The 18,678-nt window shown below is 36.7% G+C and overlaps 1 protein-coding gene across 1 annotated transcript; it reads left to right on the forward strand.

Moving 5' to 3' along the window:
* Nucleotides 1-1,341: 1,341 nt before the first annotated feature.
* Nucleotides 1,342-17,885, forward strand: ANKEF1 (ankyrin repeat and EF-hand domain containing 1). Its single transcript, XM_010994367.3, has 9 exons — nucleotides 1,342-1,784; nucleotides 6,940-7,139; nucleotides 7,886-8,035; nucleotides 9,045-9,168; nucleotides 11,215-12,037; nucleotides 13,507-13,733; nucleotides 15,256-15,419; nucleotides 16,596-16,733; nucleotides 17,578-17,885. Exons 1-9 carry the CDS (start codon nucleotides 1,439-1,441, stop codon nucleotides 17,734-17,736), a joined length of 2,331 nt encoding a protein of 776 aa, XP_010992669.1. The 5' UTR covers nucleotides 1,342-1,438; the 3' UTR covers nucleotides 17,737-17,885.
* The last annotated feature ends 793 nt before the right edge of the window (nucleotides 17,886-18,678 follow it).

An 18,678-nucleotide genomic window follows, 5' to 3' on the forward strand; every position in this document is an offset into this window, starting at 1 on the left:
AAGATGTATGCATTTGTCAAAACTCACAGAATGGTACACTTAATTCTTGTATATTGTATATTCAAAAGATCAAGAAGAGAAAAAGAACTGTAGGCAGGTATTGAACTACAGTTAAGGATATGTATGCTGGAACTTTGAAATGGAACAAAAAAATGAGATGGATTAATGGAGAGATAGTGAGCTGGATAGGTATGTGATAAAGCAAATAAAGCATGAATGGTAGGATCTCAGTGGTGGGGATATATGGCTATTCAACTTTCCTTTGTGTTTAAAAATAGTTGTACTGAAATACTGGGGGGGTGGGAGCTGGTCTGATGATACCTGATCTACGTGTTATAAAGATTGTTCTGGGCACCGAATAGAGAATGGGCTACAGAGGGCTGCTGTGGAAGCAGTGGGACGACTTAGAGGGCTGTAGCAGTGATTGGGCCCAGAATAGTGCCGCTGTACCATCTGGAATGGATTCCAGATATGATAATGAGGTTCTGTTCCCAGAAAAGGGGAAGAAAGAAAAGCAAGCAGGGCATACCTAGCATGGCCTACTACTCAATTCAAAACGTTGTGTGTTTTTGGAACTGAATAAACAGCGAGATAAAATTACATACTAGAATGTCCATTACCATGTAACAGTGTGATTATTTATGAAACTTTACAGTGCTCTCTCAACCCTACACCTGCCTCATTCCCATGTAAGATGATGCATCCATCACATCTTAGGTTCCTCACAGAGCCCAATAGATTCCTGTTTATAACGAGCACCTCAAAATTCTACATTCTTTTTTTTTTAATTACTTTTTAATTTTAATTTTTTCAGGGTGGAGGGTAATTGGTTTATTTATGGTTTTTTTTTTTTTTTTTTGACAGAGGTACTGGGGATTGAACCCAGGACCTTGTGCCTGCTAAGCATGTGCTCATATCACTGAGCTATAACCCTCCCCCCTACACATTCTTTATAACCTTTTCAAGCTGCTAAAATCTGTATGGGCTCTACATTGTCAGGGACCTGCTGGTACAAAGCATTAGTGGGGAGCTCAGATCCTTACCTTGGCAATCTAGTTATGTTCACCTTCTTCATGGGTAAATGGTAAGGCTGTGTCAAGGAGGGAAGATTAAATGAGATAATAAGAAAACTGCATAGCAAGTCTAGTATGAATTACGATGGAAGATTTGTTTTGAAATATTTTAACTTTATGCTAGCTGAGCTAAACGTTTTTGTATTTATCTAATTTCTGCTCTCATGAAATTAGTTGCAATAAATTACAGTAATAACGTTTCATAAGAAACAGCATCTCTTCTTACAAAAGGCTTAAAATATAACTATTATCTCATCAGAGTAAAGATTACAAAATTAACCTTGAATTATATGTTTTTGCTTCGATTTTTGCTGCCGTAGTTTTTGTTTTGGTCCACAAAAGCATTTTGAAGAAGCTAGTCAAATATGGCTTTAGCAGATCAGAGACTTGAGAACTTGCAGATCTACAAAGTTCTTCAGTGTGTTCGGAACAAAGACAAGAAGCAGATAGAGAAACTGACCAAGCTTGGGTACCCTGCACTGATCAATTTCACAGATCCCATCAATGGACACAGTGCTCTGCACTTAGCCTCGGTTTCCAATGACATCGATATGGTCAGCTTTCTCCTTAGCCTTGGTGCTCACCCTGATGTGCAAGACAAAATGGGCTGCACTCCGACGATGAGGGCTGCAGAACTGGGCCACGAACTGTCCATGGAAATACTAGCCAAGGCAAAGGCTGATATGACTATAGTCGATAACGAAGGAAAAGGTAAAACTCCCAACATTCTATCCAACAAATGCGACTCACTTTGTAGCCAGAAATCAATAAAACGGATTTTTCTTTTTGCTTTCCAACTTTAGAAGTGAGTCACTCATGGAGTGTAAAGTAGTAAAAGGCTAGATTCTCACTCCTATATCTAAGGACACCATCTCCCCATAGTTTGAAAATGGTGTGGGCATTTCTTAGGTGTAGGCGTTTCTAACCAGTTCTGAGAACTTTCTTATTTAGAAAGAATATTAGGAGGGGAGGGTATACCTCAGTGGTAGACTTCATGCTTAACATGCACAAGGTCCTGGTTCAATCCCCAGGACCTCTATTAAGAAATAAATGAATAAATTTTAAAAATTTTTTAAATTAAAAAGAATATTAGAATTAGAGTAATCTGTTTTTTTTAATGTGGAGAAGTTTCAATATGACACATTGATACTTCCATAATCATAACCACTCATTATAAAATATAAAACCTCATTTAGAACAACAGACGAAAGGAGGGCATTTCTTCTTTACATCTGAGGACCCCAAGTAATACGAGACTTAAGACTCCAAAAGGATTTTGCTCTGAAGAGCAGTCTAATGTAGAAAGTAGCTGCATTTGGGAACTTGAGGGACTAAAGTGGATTCTCACGTAAATTCCAAATTTCTAGGGTTAAAAATGTATTTGGAAATATGACTTGAAACTTGAGAGACTGCATTTCCATGATTATTAAGGTGAGATAGCTGTACTTCCTCTCTCTTTCCCTCCCTAACCCCATCTCAAGACCACAACTGGGAGCTTCTTGCCCAAATAACTCAAGGTTCTGGCAGGAGTTGACGTAGCCTCATGAAAATCACTAAGAAAATTACCACCAGGCTTAATATAAATTAGTAGATTTAATCAATTGTTCCAAATTGTTGCTTCAAGTGCAAAGCCATTAACATCAGTTCCACTTTAGAGAAACTAATCCTATTTTATAATATTAATGCTTTCTGACAAGGACAGAATCTGCTTTTGTAACTCCCTCTGGACTTCGTATTTGGTAAGTGACTTGCTTAAAACAAGAGGAGGGGACAAATACAAGGAAGAATTATTTCATTACTTAATGGTACCACACAACAAAATAAGCTTCAGATGCATTCAGGACTTAGACGTGTTTTAAAATGTTATATTCTGGGGGAAAAAAAGGAAATTCTCAAAGCTCTATAGAAAATCATTACCTAAAGTGTGTTCCATGGACCACCGAAGCCATGGGATGTTGGTAAGTGCTACGTGCAAAATTGGTTCATTCCACTGTCAAATTTATTAGAGAAACGTTGGATAAAACAAATTTAGACATGTTTATTTTGTCAGAAGCCCCAAAACAGTGACATCTTCCATATTTGACCATGAAATAGTTTTTCCTTACGGCATCTTATACCTGGAATTTTGCAGAAACTTCCGGGACTCTCAGAAGAACTGTAACAGAGAAAAGTTTACCTTTTTGAGCTTGAAGCAGTGATAGAAACCACAAAGAAAGCAGTGTGAGAAATTTTATAGCATCAAAGTCTAAAATTTAAACAACCAAGGTAAAATGTAAACAAGGTCAAATGCATATTTGAAGCAAACACGACAGACATACGGTTAACTATACTCATTCCAATTAATATGAAACCTATTAAGGTTCTGGAAGATGAGTGTATGATACAAACAACATGACAAATAAAATAGGAAGCATTAAAAGTATAAAATGGAACTTGAAACAAATATGGAATCTGGTTTCACACATAACCCCACTAGCACTGCCTGTCTAGCCTTGACTGTGGCTCACGGTGTGCTCATGAATCAGCTCATGCACACAGTGCCTTGTCTTCACACATCAGTGAACCTAGATCATCTTGCTCATTCATCATTCAGTGGCTGCCACTTGCCAAACTGCTTTGCTTATTCTGAGGTAGTCTCTCCACCATTAACAGTCTATCTTCCAATGATTGACATCTGGCTTACTGCACATTGTTTCCAAAGGATGAGCAAACATTTAAATGGTTAAAATACCTAATGAATCTTTAGAAAGATGTGGGACACACTCTAGACCTAAACTGTACTTTCTCTGTGTTGTCCTAGGAAATCAATTACAGTGTCTGGAGTTATTCTTTTTAAGGATAAAGCTAGAATAATTCTTTGTAACAACCATTCCATTGGTTCTCCCATTTATAGGAAATGTATCCCTGGTCCTAAATGTAATATGCCTGTTCTATTATGGACAATTTTTTTTCTTTTGTTTTTGCTTCAGCCTTGGAATGTTGATTTATGTCCTTTGCGACTTCAGTAGTCAGCCTAGATAGATTTTTAACCGTGAGTTGCACACACTATCATAAAATACCCATTTCATAAGCACCTTAAGTTCTTTGTAATGAATTCAACCTCACCTGGTACTCTTTTCTAGATTTTATTGTTGTCATTGATTGCTGTTTTGGTTCACTCTTGCCTGCTATGACTTCTCAGTCTTTGATTTTATCTTTCCAACCATGTCCTTGATCATCTTTGTATTTTTAACTGTTCTGGGTAACTGTATCAGATGCATGTGCTTGTATGAAATGTATTTCAGTTTTGATTTTCACATAAATTGGATTTTTATTTTTATCCAATGTACATTTAAATAGATGCTTCATAGATTTGGCCTCAGAACTGTCATTTATTTTATATTATGAAGGTATAATGTATTTAATTTATATAAATATATAAATAAATATATATATATATAATATTTCCCTACATGATCAGTATGTTCTTTGTTTTATTTTGCTATATGTGTATAATTTCCTTCTTATAGTTTCTAAAATTAATGGTCTGTTTTTGGTCCTTTTAATGATTCACTTGACAGCTCTACATCTACAGAAACTGTTTTTTTTTAATATTTTATTGATTTATTATCATTTTACAATGTTGTGTCAAATTCCAGTGTAGAGCACAATTTTTCAGTTATATATGAAGATATATATATTCATTGTCACATTTTTTTCTGTGAGCTACCATAAGATCTTGTATATATTTCCCTTTGCTATACAGTATAATCTTGCAGAAACTGTTTTTTGAATTAGCAACTTAAACAGCATTCACTGATAGTATTCTATGAAAGATAATATTGGTATAAGAGCCCTTCTTCTCACCTCCTTTTACCTCCTTTCCAGTACAAATTTTTGGTAAGTTATAATCATTTTAGTTCTTTCAGTAATTCCTTTCATATCTTTAAATAATAAACACCTATCACTTTATCTCCTGACCTGCTTTTAATAATATCTCAAGTAATATGTTCACTGCTTTATTCAGTAGTAAATGGTGAGAGAATCAAATGCTCACACTCTTTCTCCTTCCCTCTCTTCTCTTCAAGGTTTTGTTAAATTAGATTACTATTTCTACATTATTTTGAATTGCAATATTCTTTTCTGTGTCTAGAATTCCTAAAGTGATTAAGCTTTGGTTCAATGATGAAGGGATACAGCATCTATCAAGTGTCTTTTACTCACATATTCTCTGTTGATCTCCTGTTAGACTCATTTTTGTCATCAAGTAGTTTAGCTCACTCTGGGATTTATATCCTTTGATCTCCTGCATCATTAAACTTGTCTGTCCATCACTTGTATATATGAACAATAGCTTGATTGGATATAAAAACTCCCTATTTCCCTTCCCAGGTGACATTGTAGTGCTCCTTGAGTTATTTCCTAGCACTGAATGTTGCTGTGCCAAAGTCTTGAAGCCAGACTGACTTTTCAAGGGGACTTGAATTTTTTTACCCAGATGCCCATAGGACACTTTGCTTACCTAGCTTTACATAGGCATGTCTTATTGATTATTCTTAATCAATTTTTCCTGAGGTCAGTAAACTCTGTCAGATCTAGGTTTTTCACTTCAAGAGTTTTCTTCTATTATATCGCTCCTTTTTTTTTTCCTGTTTCATTTGGTCTTTTATTATTGAACATCAATTACATACATGTTAAATGTTCTTTGCCTCTCTAGATCATTTAAACTTTTGCATTGTCTCAATTACATTTTTTCTAAGTTCTTTCAAGTTTTTTCTCCATGTCCCTAATCACTGTTTTGGCAATATCTGCTCTTTTTCCTGCTTCCAATTTGACTTTTATTTCTTTAGTGGTTTTACTTTTCTCTGCTGTTTCCTAGTTCTGCTAGCTCAAATACATCTTTTCCTTTTATTTATCTTTTATTTTTCTAGAAGTTCTCCTTCTAGGTTTGGTCTATCTTTGCATTTTTGTTTCAGGAAATGTTATATTTAATTTCTTTGCTATCATGGAAATGGGTCAGTCAGTAATATTCATGTGGTATAGTTTTTTGAGGATATAATTTTTGCCTAGCGTTTGTTATCAGGTTCCATTCCTTTCCTTTTCTTTCAGTGTCTTTTCTCCTCCATAGGTCACGTGCTAGTTTCTCGTTACTGTTCCTCTTTGAATGAAGCCTCTTAAAAAGAGTGAATCATTACAAAATCAGTTTGAAGTTTGACTGTTGTTCACCTGACTTTCTAACCAACACTCTGCTCCCAGATTATAACAATACCCCTAGTCTGTTACATTTTTTACATGGATTATCTTAAGGGTCTGTCTGTCACAGGTGCTCATATGGAAATTTAGGATTTTTCTCTCTTCAGGGAACAAAATGATTTGCCAGGATGTCAGAGCCTCTTGCCACCTACTCTTTCTTCTCACCGCTCCTGTACCCACAGCCTGCTTCCTCGAAACATGGCCGGTCTGCACACTTCACCATTCAGTGCCATCTCCTTTCCCACCCTACAGTATCAGAGGGGGTCCAGGGATCCACCAGTAACCCTCTGGCCCACACACCCCTGCACATTCCAAGAAGGGGCACTGGGGGATTGGCTGCAGGATGTCAAATACCCAGGGTCAACAGGGCTCATACACTAGCTCTCAGATTCTTCCCAAGCCAGGTCCCATTTGATTATGACTATTTTCTAGCTCCCATCAGAGATTATGTTTCTCTTCTGGTTTCTCTGTCTTGGTGTTCCAGTTGATTTCAGAGGGGAAAACCAAGGCATAAATGCCTTTGCTCTACTACCTTCTCAGCTAGCTAATTGTGGATTTTTAAATTATTCTTTGTTCCTTCCTATCTGATTCAAATAGAGAGGAACTATTAATTAAGTATTCTTTTTTTCTACAGGTATTTTGTTTTACTGCATTTTACCTACAAAGCGGCATTATCGCTGTGCAGTGATTGCGTTGGAACATGGTGCAGATGTCAACAATTGTACCTATGAAGGAAAGCCAATATTCCTTAGAGCTTGCGAAGAAGCACATGATGTTAAAGATGTGTGCCTGACATTTTTGGAGAAAGGAGCCAATCCAAATGCTATCAACTCAGTATGACTATTCTTGTGATTATACATATTCCTTTTTTAAATTACCAAGTCCTATTAATGTAATTTTCATTTACATATGGTAAAATTATCCTGTTAGTTTACAGACTGTTCATTTCTGTTCAAAATGCTTTAAAATGATATACTTTCATTATCTTTACCTTGTCATGATTCTATAGTCTATTTCCTAATTACATTTGGAAAATTGTTATTTATTCCATACAGTGTTAAAACATTATAGGAAAACAGACAAGATATTTCTGATGCCTAATAAAAAATTTATCTTCTCAGAAAGAAACTATGTAATTCTGCCATTTCCCTTAATCACTTTGCTCCCTCTCCTCATTTAGCTAATTTTATTGAATTTTCTTCTCTTTTAATTGAGATTTCCAGGCAACAAAAACAGAATTTCCTCTCATTAGAAAACACCTATCAGCTAATTTCAGCATGTTTTACCCTGTTTCTCCCCTTTTGCTCTACTTTCTTTGCAAGAAACTGCATTTTTCAGCATGATGTTCTCACAGGGACATCTGGTGTAACCTTGACTCTGGTTTTAGAATTCTACATTTTGGACACTGATCCATGGTACTGGTTTCATTTTTCCTATTTGTTACATGAAACTAACACAACTGTACAGAACTGAACCTGTCAATGTAACTTTAAGGCCACATGGACTTAGATCATATTTATACTGAATGTGCTATTTAACAATGACAGGTATAAACAGCATATGGTCTGTTTCATGCCCAGTCCACAGGTCGCACGGCTTTAATGGAAGCATCAAGAGAGGGAGTGATAGAGCTAGTTCGAGGGATATTGGAAAGAGGAGGTGAAGTGAACGCGTTTGACAATGACAGACATCATGCTGCACACTTTGCTGCCAAAGGAGGCTTTTTTGATGTAATAATCTACTCTTTGCTTTAAAATTCATTGCTAAAAATATTATCTCCTTTTCCTCAAAGTTTTAAAATATTGTGTAGGTTGCACTGACAGAATTTTTTTGCCTTATCATCCTGTTTTTCCTAAATAATTTTAAAATTACACTTTATACCAAATATTCTTAAAAATGTATTTTAGCTCTTCATTCAAGTTTATCTGCTTGCAAGTTTATTCATTTAATATTACTAATAATGTTTTCCTATATCCTGACAATTTAAAAGTCTGCCAACAGGGACTACTCTATTTTATGACTCCATTACATATCAGAATCTTCAAAATATGTTATAATCTAATTGTGGGGAATATACTCTTATCTCCCTGATGTTTGTGTGCATCTAATGACTCACCTAAATTTTTAGCTGTAAGTATTCTGATTATCTGGACATATCAGCAAAGGATCTCTCATAGGTACCATGATATTGCAGAAACAAAATAGAAATCAATTTTACTTTTTTTAATTCTGAATTATTTCTAAAACTTCTTTACTGAGTTTTCTCTGAGTTTTAACACAATTATCTTCATTTTTGTCACTGAGTGTCTTCCCTGCAATAAAAGTATACATCACAATAGAAATCACATCTATTTGGTAAAGAATTTACTCCCCGATGACGTTTGCCATAGTCTGATGCTTTCTACAATGCCAAAATTTACCAAAATGGTAGTCTCCCAGCGGACTATAGAGTATTCTATACTCTAGATCAGTGTTGTTTGACAGAACTTATGGCTATGATGGAAATGTTCTATATCTGTACTATACATATGGTACAATACAGTCCATGTGTGGCTTTTGACTACTTGAAATATGGCCAGTGAAACTAAAAGACTGAATTTTTGGAGATCTGTCTTCTATGTAATTCATTTCAATTTAATTTAAATTGACACACTGTATCACACAGGTCTAGGAGCCAGTCTTCATTCAGTAATCATACATCCTTATTTTTTTCTACAATATTCACTATTTATTTTGCAGATATTGAAGCTTCTCTTTGCCTATGATGGAGACGTGGGGTTGATTGCAATGAATGGGAACACCCCACTTCATTATGCTGCCATGGGTGGTTTTGCAGACTGCTGCAGATACTTAGCTCAGCGAGGTAAAATCGTCTACCAATTTTACGCTTAAAGAACTTAACGGTTTTCCTGCGTTGAGGATGAACAGAGAATTTGTCACTTGTCAGTTGTTTATCTCACACATATATATAGAAAGAAAATTAAAATTGTTTTTCTTCCTCTACGTTCTGTTAAATCATGAACCTTGCCTGAAAAGTGAGAAAAAATTCATTTCCCAAGTATTTTTAGGTTATTATTAAAAATCTAAACAGGATTGTGGAGAAAAGGGAACCCTCCTACACTGTTAGAGGGAATGTAAATGGGTGCGGCCACTATGGAGAACAGTATGTAGGTTCCTTAAAAAACTAAAACTAGAACTACCGTATGACCCAGCAATCCCACTCCTGGGCAACATGGATGGACAATTTTTTGACAATGCCAAAGGTAGTATTTTTTTAACTGAAGCACAGTTGATTTACAATGTTTCAGATGTATAGCAAAGTGATTCAGTTCCATAGGTAGATAGATAGATAGATAGATAGATAGATAGATAGATAGATAGATAGATAGATTCTTTTCCATTATGGGTTATTACAAGGAATATAGTCCCCTGTGCTATACAGTAGATCCTTGTTGTTTATCAGTTTATATATAGTAGTGTGTATCTGTTAATCCCAAATTTCAAATTTATTCCTCCCCCTTTCCACTTTGGTAACCACAGGTTTATTTTCTCTGTCTATGAGTCTGTTTCTGTTCTGTAAATAAGTTCCTTTGTATCTTTTTTTTTTTAATTCTATATATAAGTGATATGACATGAATCTGACTTTGTCATCTGTCAATGGACATTTAGGTTGCTTCCATGTCTTGGCTATTGTAAATAGCGCTGCTATGAACATTAGGGTGCGTATATCTTTTCCAGTTTGAGTTTTCTCCAGTTATACACCCAGGAGTGGGATTGGTGCATCAAATGGTGACTCTTATTTTTAATGTTTTAAGGAACTTCCATACTGTTCTCCATAGTGGCTGGAGGCTTCCCTTTTCTCCATATCCTCTTCAGAATTTATTGTTTGTAGACTTATTGACCGAAGTATTAATGTTGAAAAACACTGGTGATTAATTTTCTCTTTGGCAAAGAATAAAACTATAAAGTGTTGGAGAGGCATGTTTTATTTTTGTGTGCAGCTGCCTTTACATTTTGGTTGCTAGAGATACTGATTGCTAGAGAATCTTTTTTGATTATGCGACGTTGGCAAAGCAGCAGAAGAGCCTTCTAGATTCAAAACACTAGAAAGAGCATCTTCATAGTCTGACTTACAATAAGTTCTTAGTGTCTCAAGACACTTATTACAGACAACACAGCCTTCTTGATAACACTAAGTAGACTCCCCAATGCATTCAGAAAAGTTCATGCATATGGAGAAAACCTCCATATAATGTTGGCCTCATCCTTTTAAGGAAGGGACCAAAAAGGAAAATGAATTTTAATGCCCAATTTCACAACTATCATTGTGGAATTCTTCAGATTTGATGAACAAATTACTTTCTCCTCTGTTAGGCTGTTCACATGAACTTAATGCAAAACAGCAGGTCAATATAGATTACAGTAATTTCATGGAGAAGACAGATAAAATATAGTTTAAGATTGTACCCAGATTTACAGTCATCTTTCAAAAGAGCAGGTGTCATTCAGCATTCTAAGGTCCTACTTAAACTGTCTGAACCCAGCTTCTTTCCAAATTCGAGTATCACCCTTACTCTTCCTGTTTGGCATGAAGACTCTTTCGCAAGTATCCCAATATGATATTTGTTTCAAATATCTATAGAGATTAATGTTCTAATCTTTTGGGGACAGATAATACAAATCGGAAACATAACTCCCGTAGAATTCACCGAAGTGAAGCTTTCAGGAAAAAAAAAATCATAGCTTAATTTTGTAATTATAATTGCTAAATGTGCTCACCTCTATACATAATTATTGGGGGACAAACTTTTGACTAATTACTTGAAATTAAGAAAACCGTTGGATGAATGTTATTTGTGGAGACATGCAGATGCCTCAGCACCATTCCTCATAATGCTTCCTGTTTTAGGATGTGACCTGAAATGGAAGAACGGGCAGCACAAAACGCCCAAGGCTGTGGCTAAGGAAGGCGGTTTCAAAGCAGCCAGCAAGGAAATTCGAAGGGCGGAGCGAATCGCTAATAAACTGGCCCGGCAAGGAGCCAAAAATCCGAATCCACACTTGTACCTGAGGCTGCACGACTGGTCCATCGAACATGAGACTTTCCTTCGGGAAGCCCTGTCGTTTGTGGACAGGGGCGACGGGACAGTCAGCAAGGAGGACTTCGTGCTGGCGCTGGAGGAGAGGCAGGATTTCATGAACGCGGAACAGCTGGCGATCATAGCGCAACTTCACGAGAAAGTCAGGGGCGGAGGGATCGACATTAATGAGTTCTTTAAAGGAACCAAATACTTAAGCAAGTCTTATGTCTTGGGGTCCTACGGGCCTAAGAAAAAGAAAAAAAGGATGCCCAAAAGAGCCAAAAAGGGCAAGTTTGTTTTACCCCTCCCCATCTGCATCATCCCGGACCACGTGTTCCCACGCCGCAGTGACGGTGGGCCGCCCTATTACATGATCGAAACCTACAAGAATGTGACAGACTGCAATCGCTTTAATCGGGATCATCCCCCAGAACATCCCATCCAGGATGACTCTGCTTGGTACATTGATGATCCGGGGAAAGTATTTTCAAACATTAATTTTATCACCAAGGCGGACGACCTGGCTTCTCTGAAAAAGGCGTTCGAATCAGGAATACCCGTGGACATGAAGGATAATTATTACAAGACACCCCTAATGACTGCATGTGCGAATGGAAACATAGATGCGGTCAAGTTTCTTCTTGAAAAGGGGTATGTCTTCTGGTTGAGTAGGGTTTAAATTTTCAGGAGCCTTCACATTTCAAGGAAGTGAAAGGAAGAATAAGAGATTCAGCTCCAGAATTTAAGTTGCGCAAGAAAGCGGTTCACTCCTGAAGTCTAGATTACAGATGGTTCTTATACGAGGAACCAGGCTGTTGGGAACGCAGGGGTGTGTACGCGAAGACAGCTTGCCAATTAACAATTCTGTACAAAGTGAAGACTGAGAAGTTTTCACCCTGAGGGTAGAAGAAGCTTTCTGACTGGGTATCATTGGCCTCCCAAGACGATTTAATTTGGTCTCAGAGCTTTGCCTCAGTGATGCAGGGTTGCTTTTTATTTTAAATTTTAAAAATATTTTTTATTGTGGTAAGAATAGATAGCGTGATAACTACCCTCTGAACACATTTTAAGTGTACAGTACAATATTGTACAGAGGGTCTCTAGAACATAGCCATTTTACATGAAGTCATTTTTTAATCTGCTTTATTTTGTGTGGGGATCCCAACAAATTCAAACAAGTGGGACAGTGGCCATAATGACTAAGCATCTGTTTCTTTCCTTTTTCCTTGCTTCATTTGTAAATATCTTTAAAATAACAAAGCATGGCATTTTTTTTTTAGCTTCTTTTTTTTTTTTAAATTGAAGTATATAGTCGGTTACAGTGTGTCAATTTCTGGTGAACAGCCCAATGTCCCAGTCAAAAGCATGACATTTTTATTTAACTTTTTAATCTGAAGCAATTTCTCAGGTTTAATGCCTTCTTTTTACCATTTCTGAATAAGCTTTTGTGCCTCCGTTTTCTTGTTTTTATAATGGGCCTCTAACAGAATACAGTTCACAGAATTTGTTGAAAATTAGGTGAGTTAAAATATGTAAGACACTTAGTAGCCCAGTCATTGCAGACTTGGTAAAATGTATGATTGTTAGTGTTACTATGATGTTTAATGTCAAAGAAAGATTTAAATGTGTTTATTATCAAGAGGGGGTACAAAGCAACTTAATGACAATTTGAAATTTTGGGCAGTAGATTTTTAAATAGGACTGCAATTTTAAATAATACATTATAATGCTTAGAATTTTCATCATGAATGTGCATTTTAAAAATTTGTAACATATAGATAAAGTAGGTACAAAGTGAAATAATATAACTTTTTTATTTCCTGTCAGCTTTGATTCCATTGGATCCAGTTTTATAATTTTCCTTGATGTAACCTTTGCAAAAATTGTAGCACCTAGGATCTAAGCACCTTTTAAACTAAACAAAATGTATATATACACAAAGAAAGTTAAGACTGTTATGTAATGCAGGACCTGAGGCAAGAGGAATTATGGCACAGAGTTTAACTTGACTCAAAGCTTCCTTGGTTTATAGTTGAACAACTATGAAATCTTAGCATTTTTAGCCTCCAGTGCTCAGAATAACCCGTATTTTTAGCTTGCTCATCTCTCTCATTTTACAGGGCTAATGTTAATGCCACAGATAATTTTCTGTGGACTCCGCTTCATTTTGCGTGCCACGCAGGCCAACAAGATATTGTTGAGCTTCTTGTCAAATCGGGCGCCGTGGTAGATGCCCTTTCAATCAACAATTCAACTCCCCTAAGTAGAGCCATTGAGAGCTGTAGGATGGATACCGTAAAATACCTGCTCGATATCGGTGCTAAATTCCAGCTGGAGAATAGAAAAGGTATGTGTTCTCATTATTGGGGATTAGGGTTAGAAAAGGAGAATTTACGTTAAGTTCCAAACCCCTTCGGAATCTATACTTACAGAACCACATTTTCCCTTGAGCTACTGCTGCAATCACAAACCTGAATTAAGAGTTATGGAACTTTGTCTTATTCACAGTGCTGTTCAGATCATTGGTGTTAAAGAACCAGTTCTTTATGTTGACAGTCCATTGTGGACTGAGATTTTTTTTTTTAATTGAAGTATAGTCAATTTACAATGTTGTGTTAATTTTTGCTATACAGCATAGTGATTCATTTTTACATATATATATATAATATATATATGTTCCTTTTTATATTCTTCTTCGTTATAGGCTATTCCAAGGTATTGAATATAGTTCCCCGTGCTTTACAGTAGGACCTTGTTGTTTGTCTGTTTTATATACAGTAGTTAGTATCTGCAAATCCGAACTCCCAATTTTTCCCTCCCCATCCCTTTTACCCCCTGGTAACCACCAGTTTGTTTTCTGTGTCTGTGAGTCTGTTTTGTAAATAAGTTCATTTGAGATTTGTGTAAAATACAATGAAAAATGATTTACTAGAAAAAGAAAAGAAAAACATAAAATATAAGCCCCAAATTATCATTAGACTCAAACGACAAAAAAAAAAAAAAAACTCTATCAAATTGCTATAAAAATTTCTAAATGCTTACTCTTAATTTGTGCACTTATTTCACGGTGGCCCTGTCACCATTAGTTTGTGGACTGACACCAGCCTGCAGATCACGTCGAGTTATCACACTGTTTTGATGGTTCAATTCCTAATAACTGGCATAGTTTGAAGCCTCTGTAGACTTTGGATTTCTTCTAAAGCTGGACAGAGTCACTCCTGACTTGAGGCTCTCTCTAGGAAGTAAATGGGAGGTCTACCTTAGATCATAAATAGCCCACCTGAGTAAGTGGAGGTAATATTTTCTTAGCGTGGAACCCATTGCTTGCTTTTGGTCTGCAGGAGCATTAGTACCTGTGGCTGCTTCAGGCAGCCTCTGAGCCACAGGTAGTATTGTGTGAGGCCTGCCTGAGGACATTACAGGTGTCACAACACCCAGCCGTCTGCACGGAGCACTCGTGACCTCCAGCTTCCCCAGGCCTTTTTGAATTCCCTTCTTTCCATCACTGGTTGGGGAGGACAATGTAATATTGTCACACACAAAGGAATGCACACATTGTGGGAAGAGAACCAACACTTAGATATTCACGTTATCTACTGATATTTCCTATCAACTTTTTAAGAAACATGCTCAAAATAATTAACAAGAAGACATGGTTTTGCTGATAAATGGCACTTTAAATGATGAAATTTTAAAGCTGGGTCCACATTAGAGAGTATCTGATCCAGCTTTGTGACTTGACCCTTACCATTAGCTTCAGTGATCACCCTTAGTACCACATGCTTAGGGCTGATGTCCTGAGACTTTTCCTACATGGTTTAATTATTATTATTACGTTTAATGAAACTCTGAATTTATGTTTTAAACAGGGCATAGTGCCATGGACGTTGCAAAGGCATATGCTGACTATAGAATAATTGGTTTGATTAAAGAAAAGCTGGATAACTTGCCAAAACCAGCAGAAAATCAAAAAACAAAAGGCAAGCCACCGCTTAAAGTGAAGAGTGAAGGCCCTGAGATTAAGAAAGAGGAGGTATGAAAAGCTATTGACCTCCCATTAGTAACTGGTGGGACTGCGGCACCAGTTATATATTGTTACAGGGACCTGGGCAAATACTGTGCAGTCCTTGTCTTCACTGCCATTTGCAATACTTTGAAAGAAATACCTAGTGAGAAATTTCCTATTACTGAAAAGTCTAAAAAGTACTCATTTCAAAAACTAAGTTGGTTCAGTCAAATACCATTAGAACATTGAAAAAAAAAAGAACTAGAGTTGGATATGTATACACTTGGTCCTAAATTATGCAGCTATGGTGAGGTGACCCAAACAGGGAAGAAAGGTGACCCTTATGAGGAAGGAAGTAAAGCATGATTTTCCTTCATTTTGGTTTCATAATCTTTCCCTTTCCACCTTACCACCATCCCTCTCCAAAGGAATTTTACTGATTACTACTGAATCCTAGGATATGTAATTTGGTTACCCTGCAAAATGACTTTAGAAAGTTTTAAAGGTGTCAGATTGTTCCTGGTAATCTGGAGTGGTTTCGGTGCCTCTAAATTATCAACAGAATATTGAAGTTCTCGTTTATGGGGATTTCTGAGGCATCAAGACTTTGTCATTAGCAGGAAGCTCCAAGCTTTCAGAGGCTGAAAGCTTCTCCAGAATCCCTGGAGATTCTTGGCTGACACAGGACAGGGGATGAAATTCAAGAAGGAAAATCTTTAGTGCTATCAAATTGGGAAGGGTTAGAGAAATGTAGGTGGTCAAGTAGATAGAGTAAAGGGATGGATGATAGGCAGACAATAGAGAGTAATAAGCATGGGTAGGGAAGAGGGTAAGAATGGCCAGAGGTAAAGGAGGCTCGATCAGCCAAAGCTCCTAATACCTGCACCATTATCATTTTAGTAGGAATACATTCTTCTGATTAATAATGGCCACAGGTCAAGGATGGATATCTTGAAGACTTTTGTGATCTGTCACTGATACTCAGAGCATTAAACAAAGCAAACTAATTCTCTCTCAACCCAAAGTTATAATAATTTTCTATGTCATTTCAAATTATAATTTGTATAGTGGCATTTTTAGTTTTTTTCTGGCTTCAGAGTAAGATGGAGAGCAATAAATAATATTGGAAAGTATATACATATATATAAAAGGGAGTATATATAGGTTTTTGTAATTGATGGGTTTTTTTGGTCTTGTTTCCAGGAACCGCTTTCATCAGTGTATACTATACCAACCACACTAGAGGAAAAGAAGATGCGTAAGGATAACGTGGTTTACCTCAATTCACTGATTACCAGTGGTTATACCAAGAAAGTGGATATCACATTTATTCCACGGAGGGTATGTACTTTAGAAGGATCATAACATGGTATAAACTCATAATGTCATTTTTCAAATACATTTTATGCAGAGCACCCAAACAATTGTCCAAAGTTTATCTTTCATAGTTATTATTTGAAGGTGTACTTTTGCCAGGTCTTACCACTTCCAACTTAGTAAATCCAACGTGTTTAGCTTCCAATATTTAGTATTACTATTTTCTATATTGGTATTTAATTTTCCTTGAATGATTGAAGTCTTCTTTGGAGATGCCATTCCCTATAGCCTGCATAGTTACTAAGTTCTAGAGATTTTTTTTTCTGGGTACTTCTTAGAGCTCAACCCTTCCTTTTTTGTATACACTACCACCATCTCACTTGGGAGTCTCATACTAATCAAGACTGAATTTATACAGTACGTAGCTTCCTAAATCTACAATTAAAGATGTGAAAATATCTTTGGAGAATAAGAGTGGTCTTACCAATGCTCATCAAACCATGCTGAATAAGAGACCACCAGCACCTTATGCCCTCTACTGTGAAAATAATTTTGACTTCCCCATAAGACATAAAGGTAGTAACTCTGAAAGATCTAGTAATTCCATTGCTCCCTTGTTCTGACATCCTAAAAGTGAACAGCAGCTGGCTGGAGAGTCATCAGAGTGGTAACTGAAGAGCATTTCAGTCATTATCAGAAACAGTGATGCTCATGTAACCATTAATGTTATGTAAGAGAAGTGAGTTTTAAAAAAATTAGAAGTAAATTTGATAGTTTTACATTAACCATATTGAAAATTGCCTGGATACTGATATAATTTATTGGCTGTCACCCTCATACCTGCTCTGGATGTGGTTGTTTATTTAAGACCTGGAGTCCCGAAGCCATGACAGCAGAGCTGATCAGGAAGAGGGAGCTGCGGCGGGAGAGGTTCACTTATGAGGTGGATTTTGATGACTTCATGATGCCCTTTCAGAAGAACATCACAGAAAAAGCTCAAGCATTAGAAGCTGCCTTCAAGACCTAAATCACAGCAGTTGCTCCTTGGGGTAAACTTTTTGAAGCCCAGGGACCAAACATTGGAGAAAGCAGATGTTTCCATTAAAGCCAAAGCAATCCACAAATTAAGCATTGTAACCAAATATTTGGCTTTGCTTTAACAATTATAAATATTCTGAGCTGTATAGAGAAGGTGTGTTTTATTTTGCAGTGACTTGCATGTCATTCTGGATAAATTCCCCCAATCTTCCTCAAGAATGTAGTGGAATAAACAGCATTTTTGGTTATAAACATACCGTTATTGTCAAAGAATTTACAAGAGGTACACCTTTATGTTTGTTAAAGATATCATTTTAGTGGAAATTGATGAGCACAACCTAATATTAGGGAAGGTAAGTCATTTTTAATCCATTACAACAGTTTTTTCTTACACATCAGCATAAGTGATATGAATTAGATACCTTGGGTCAAATATATGTCGATACTGTCAGCACTCCACCCACTTCTCCTGTGCTTTGGGATTGTAGCACACTCAAGCCTGACTTCCATATGCTAGAAGGCTGCCCCTGACACTTAAACTTGTACAATAGGGCCAAACTACATGAGAGTTAGCATGTCCTAATTAGCACAGATTCAGAGTATCAACACCCCAGCTTCCTCACCACTCTGGTGGGATTATTCTGACGTGCACATTCTCACTGACTGCTCAAGCTCCCCAGAGAGATTAAGATCAAGTGGCCCATGGTGATACTTTGATAACACACCCTTTATTGGCTCCCTTCCCTTTCCTATCCTCTCATTTTCTCCCACCCCTTCTAGTCTTTATGGAAAACATCTCCCAGATATTTAGACCCAAATCCTTGTCTGAGTTTGCTTCTGGAAAGATCCAAACTAACATAACATATATGGTATTAGTTATGATTCCTCAAGCAAACGTTTTAAAAGTGCATCTCCTTATATTCTGTTCACT

Source organism: Camelus dromedarius, chromosome 18 (genome assembly GCF_036321535.1).
Source record: "Camelus dromedarius isolate mCamDro1 chromosome 18, mCamDro1.pat, whole genome shotgun sequence".
Lineage (NCBI taxonomy): Eukaryota > Metazoa > Chordata > Mammalia > Artiodactyla > Camelidae > Camelus > Camelus dromedarius.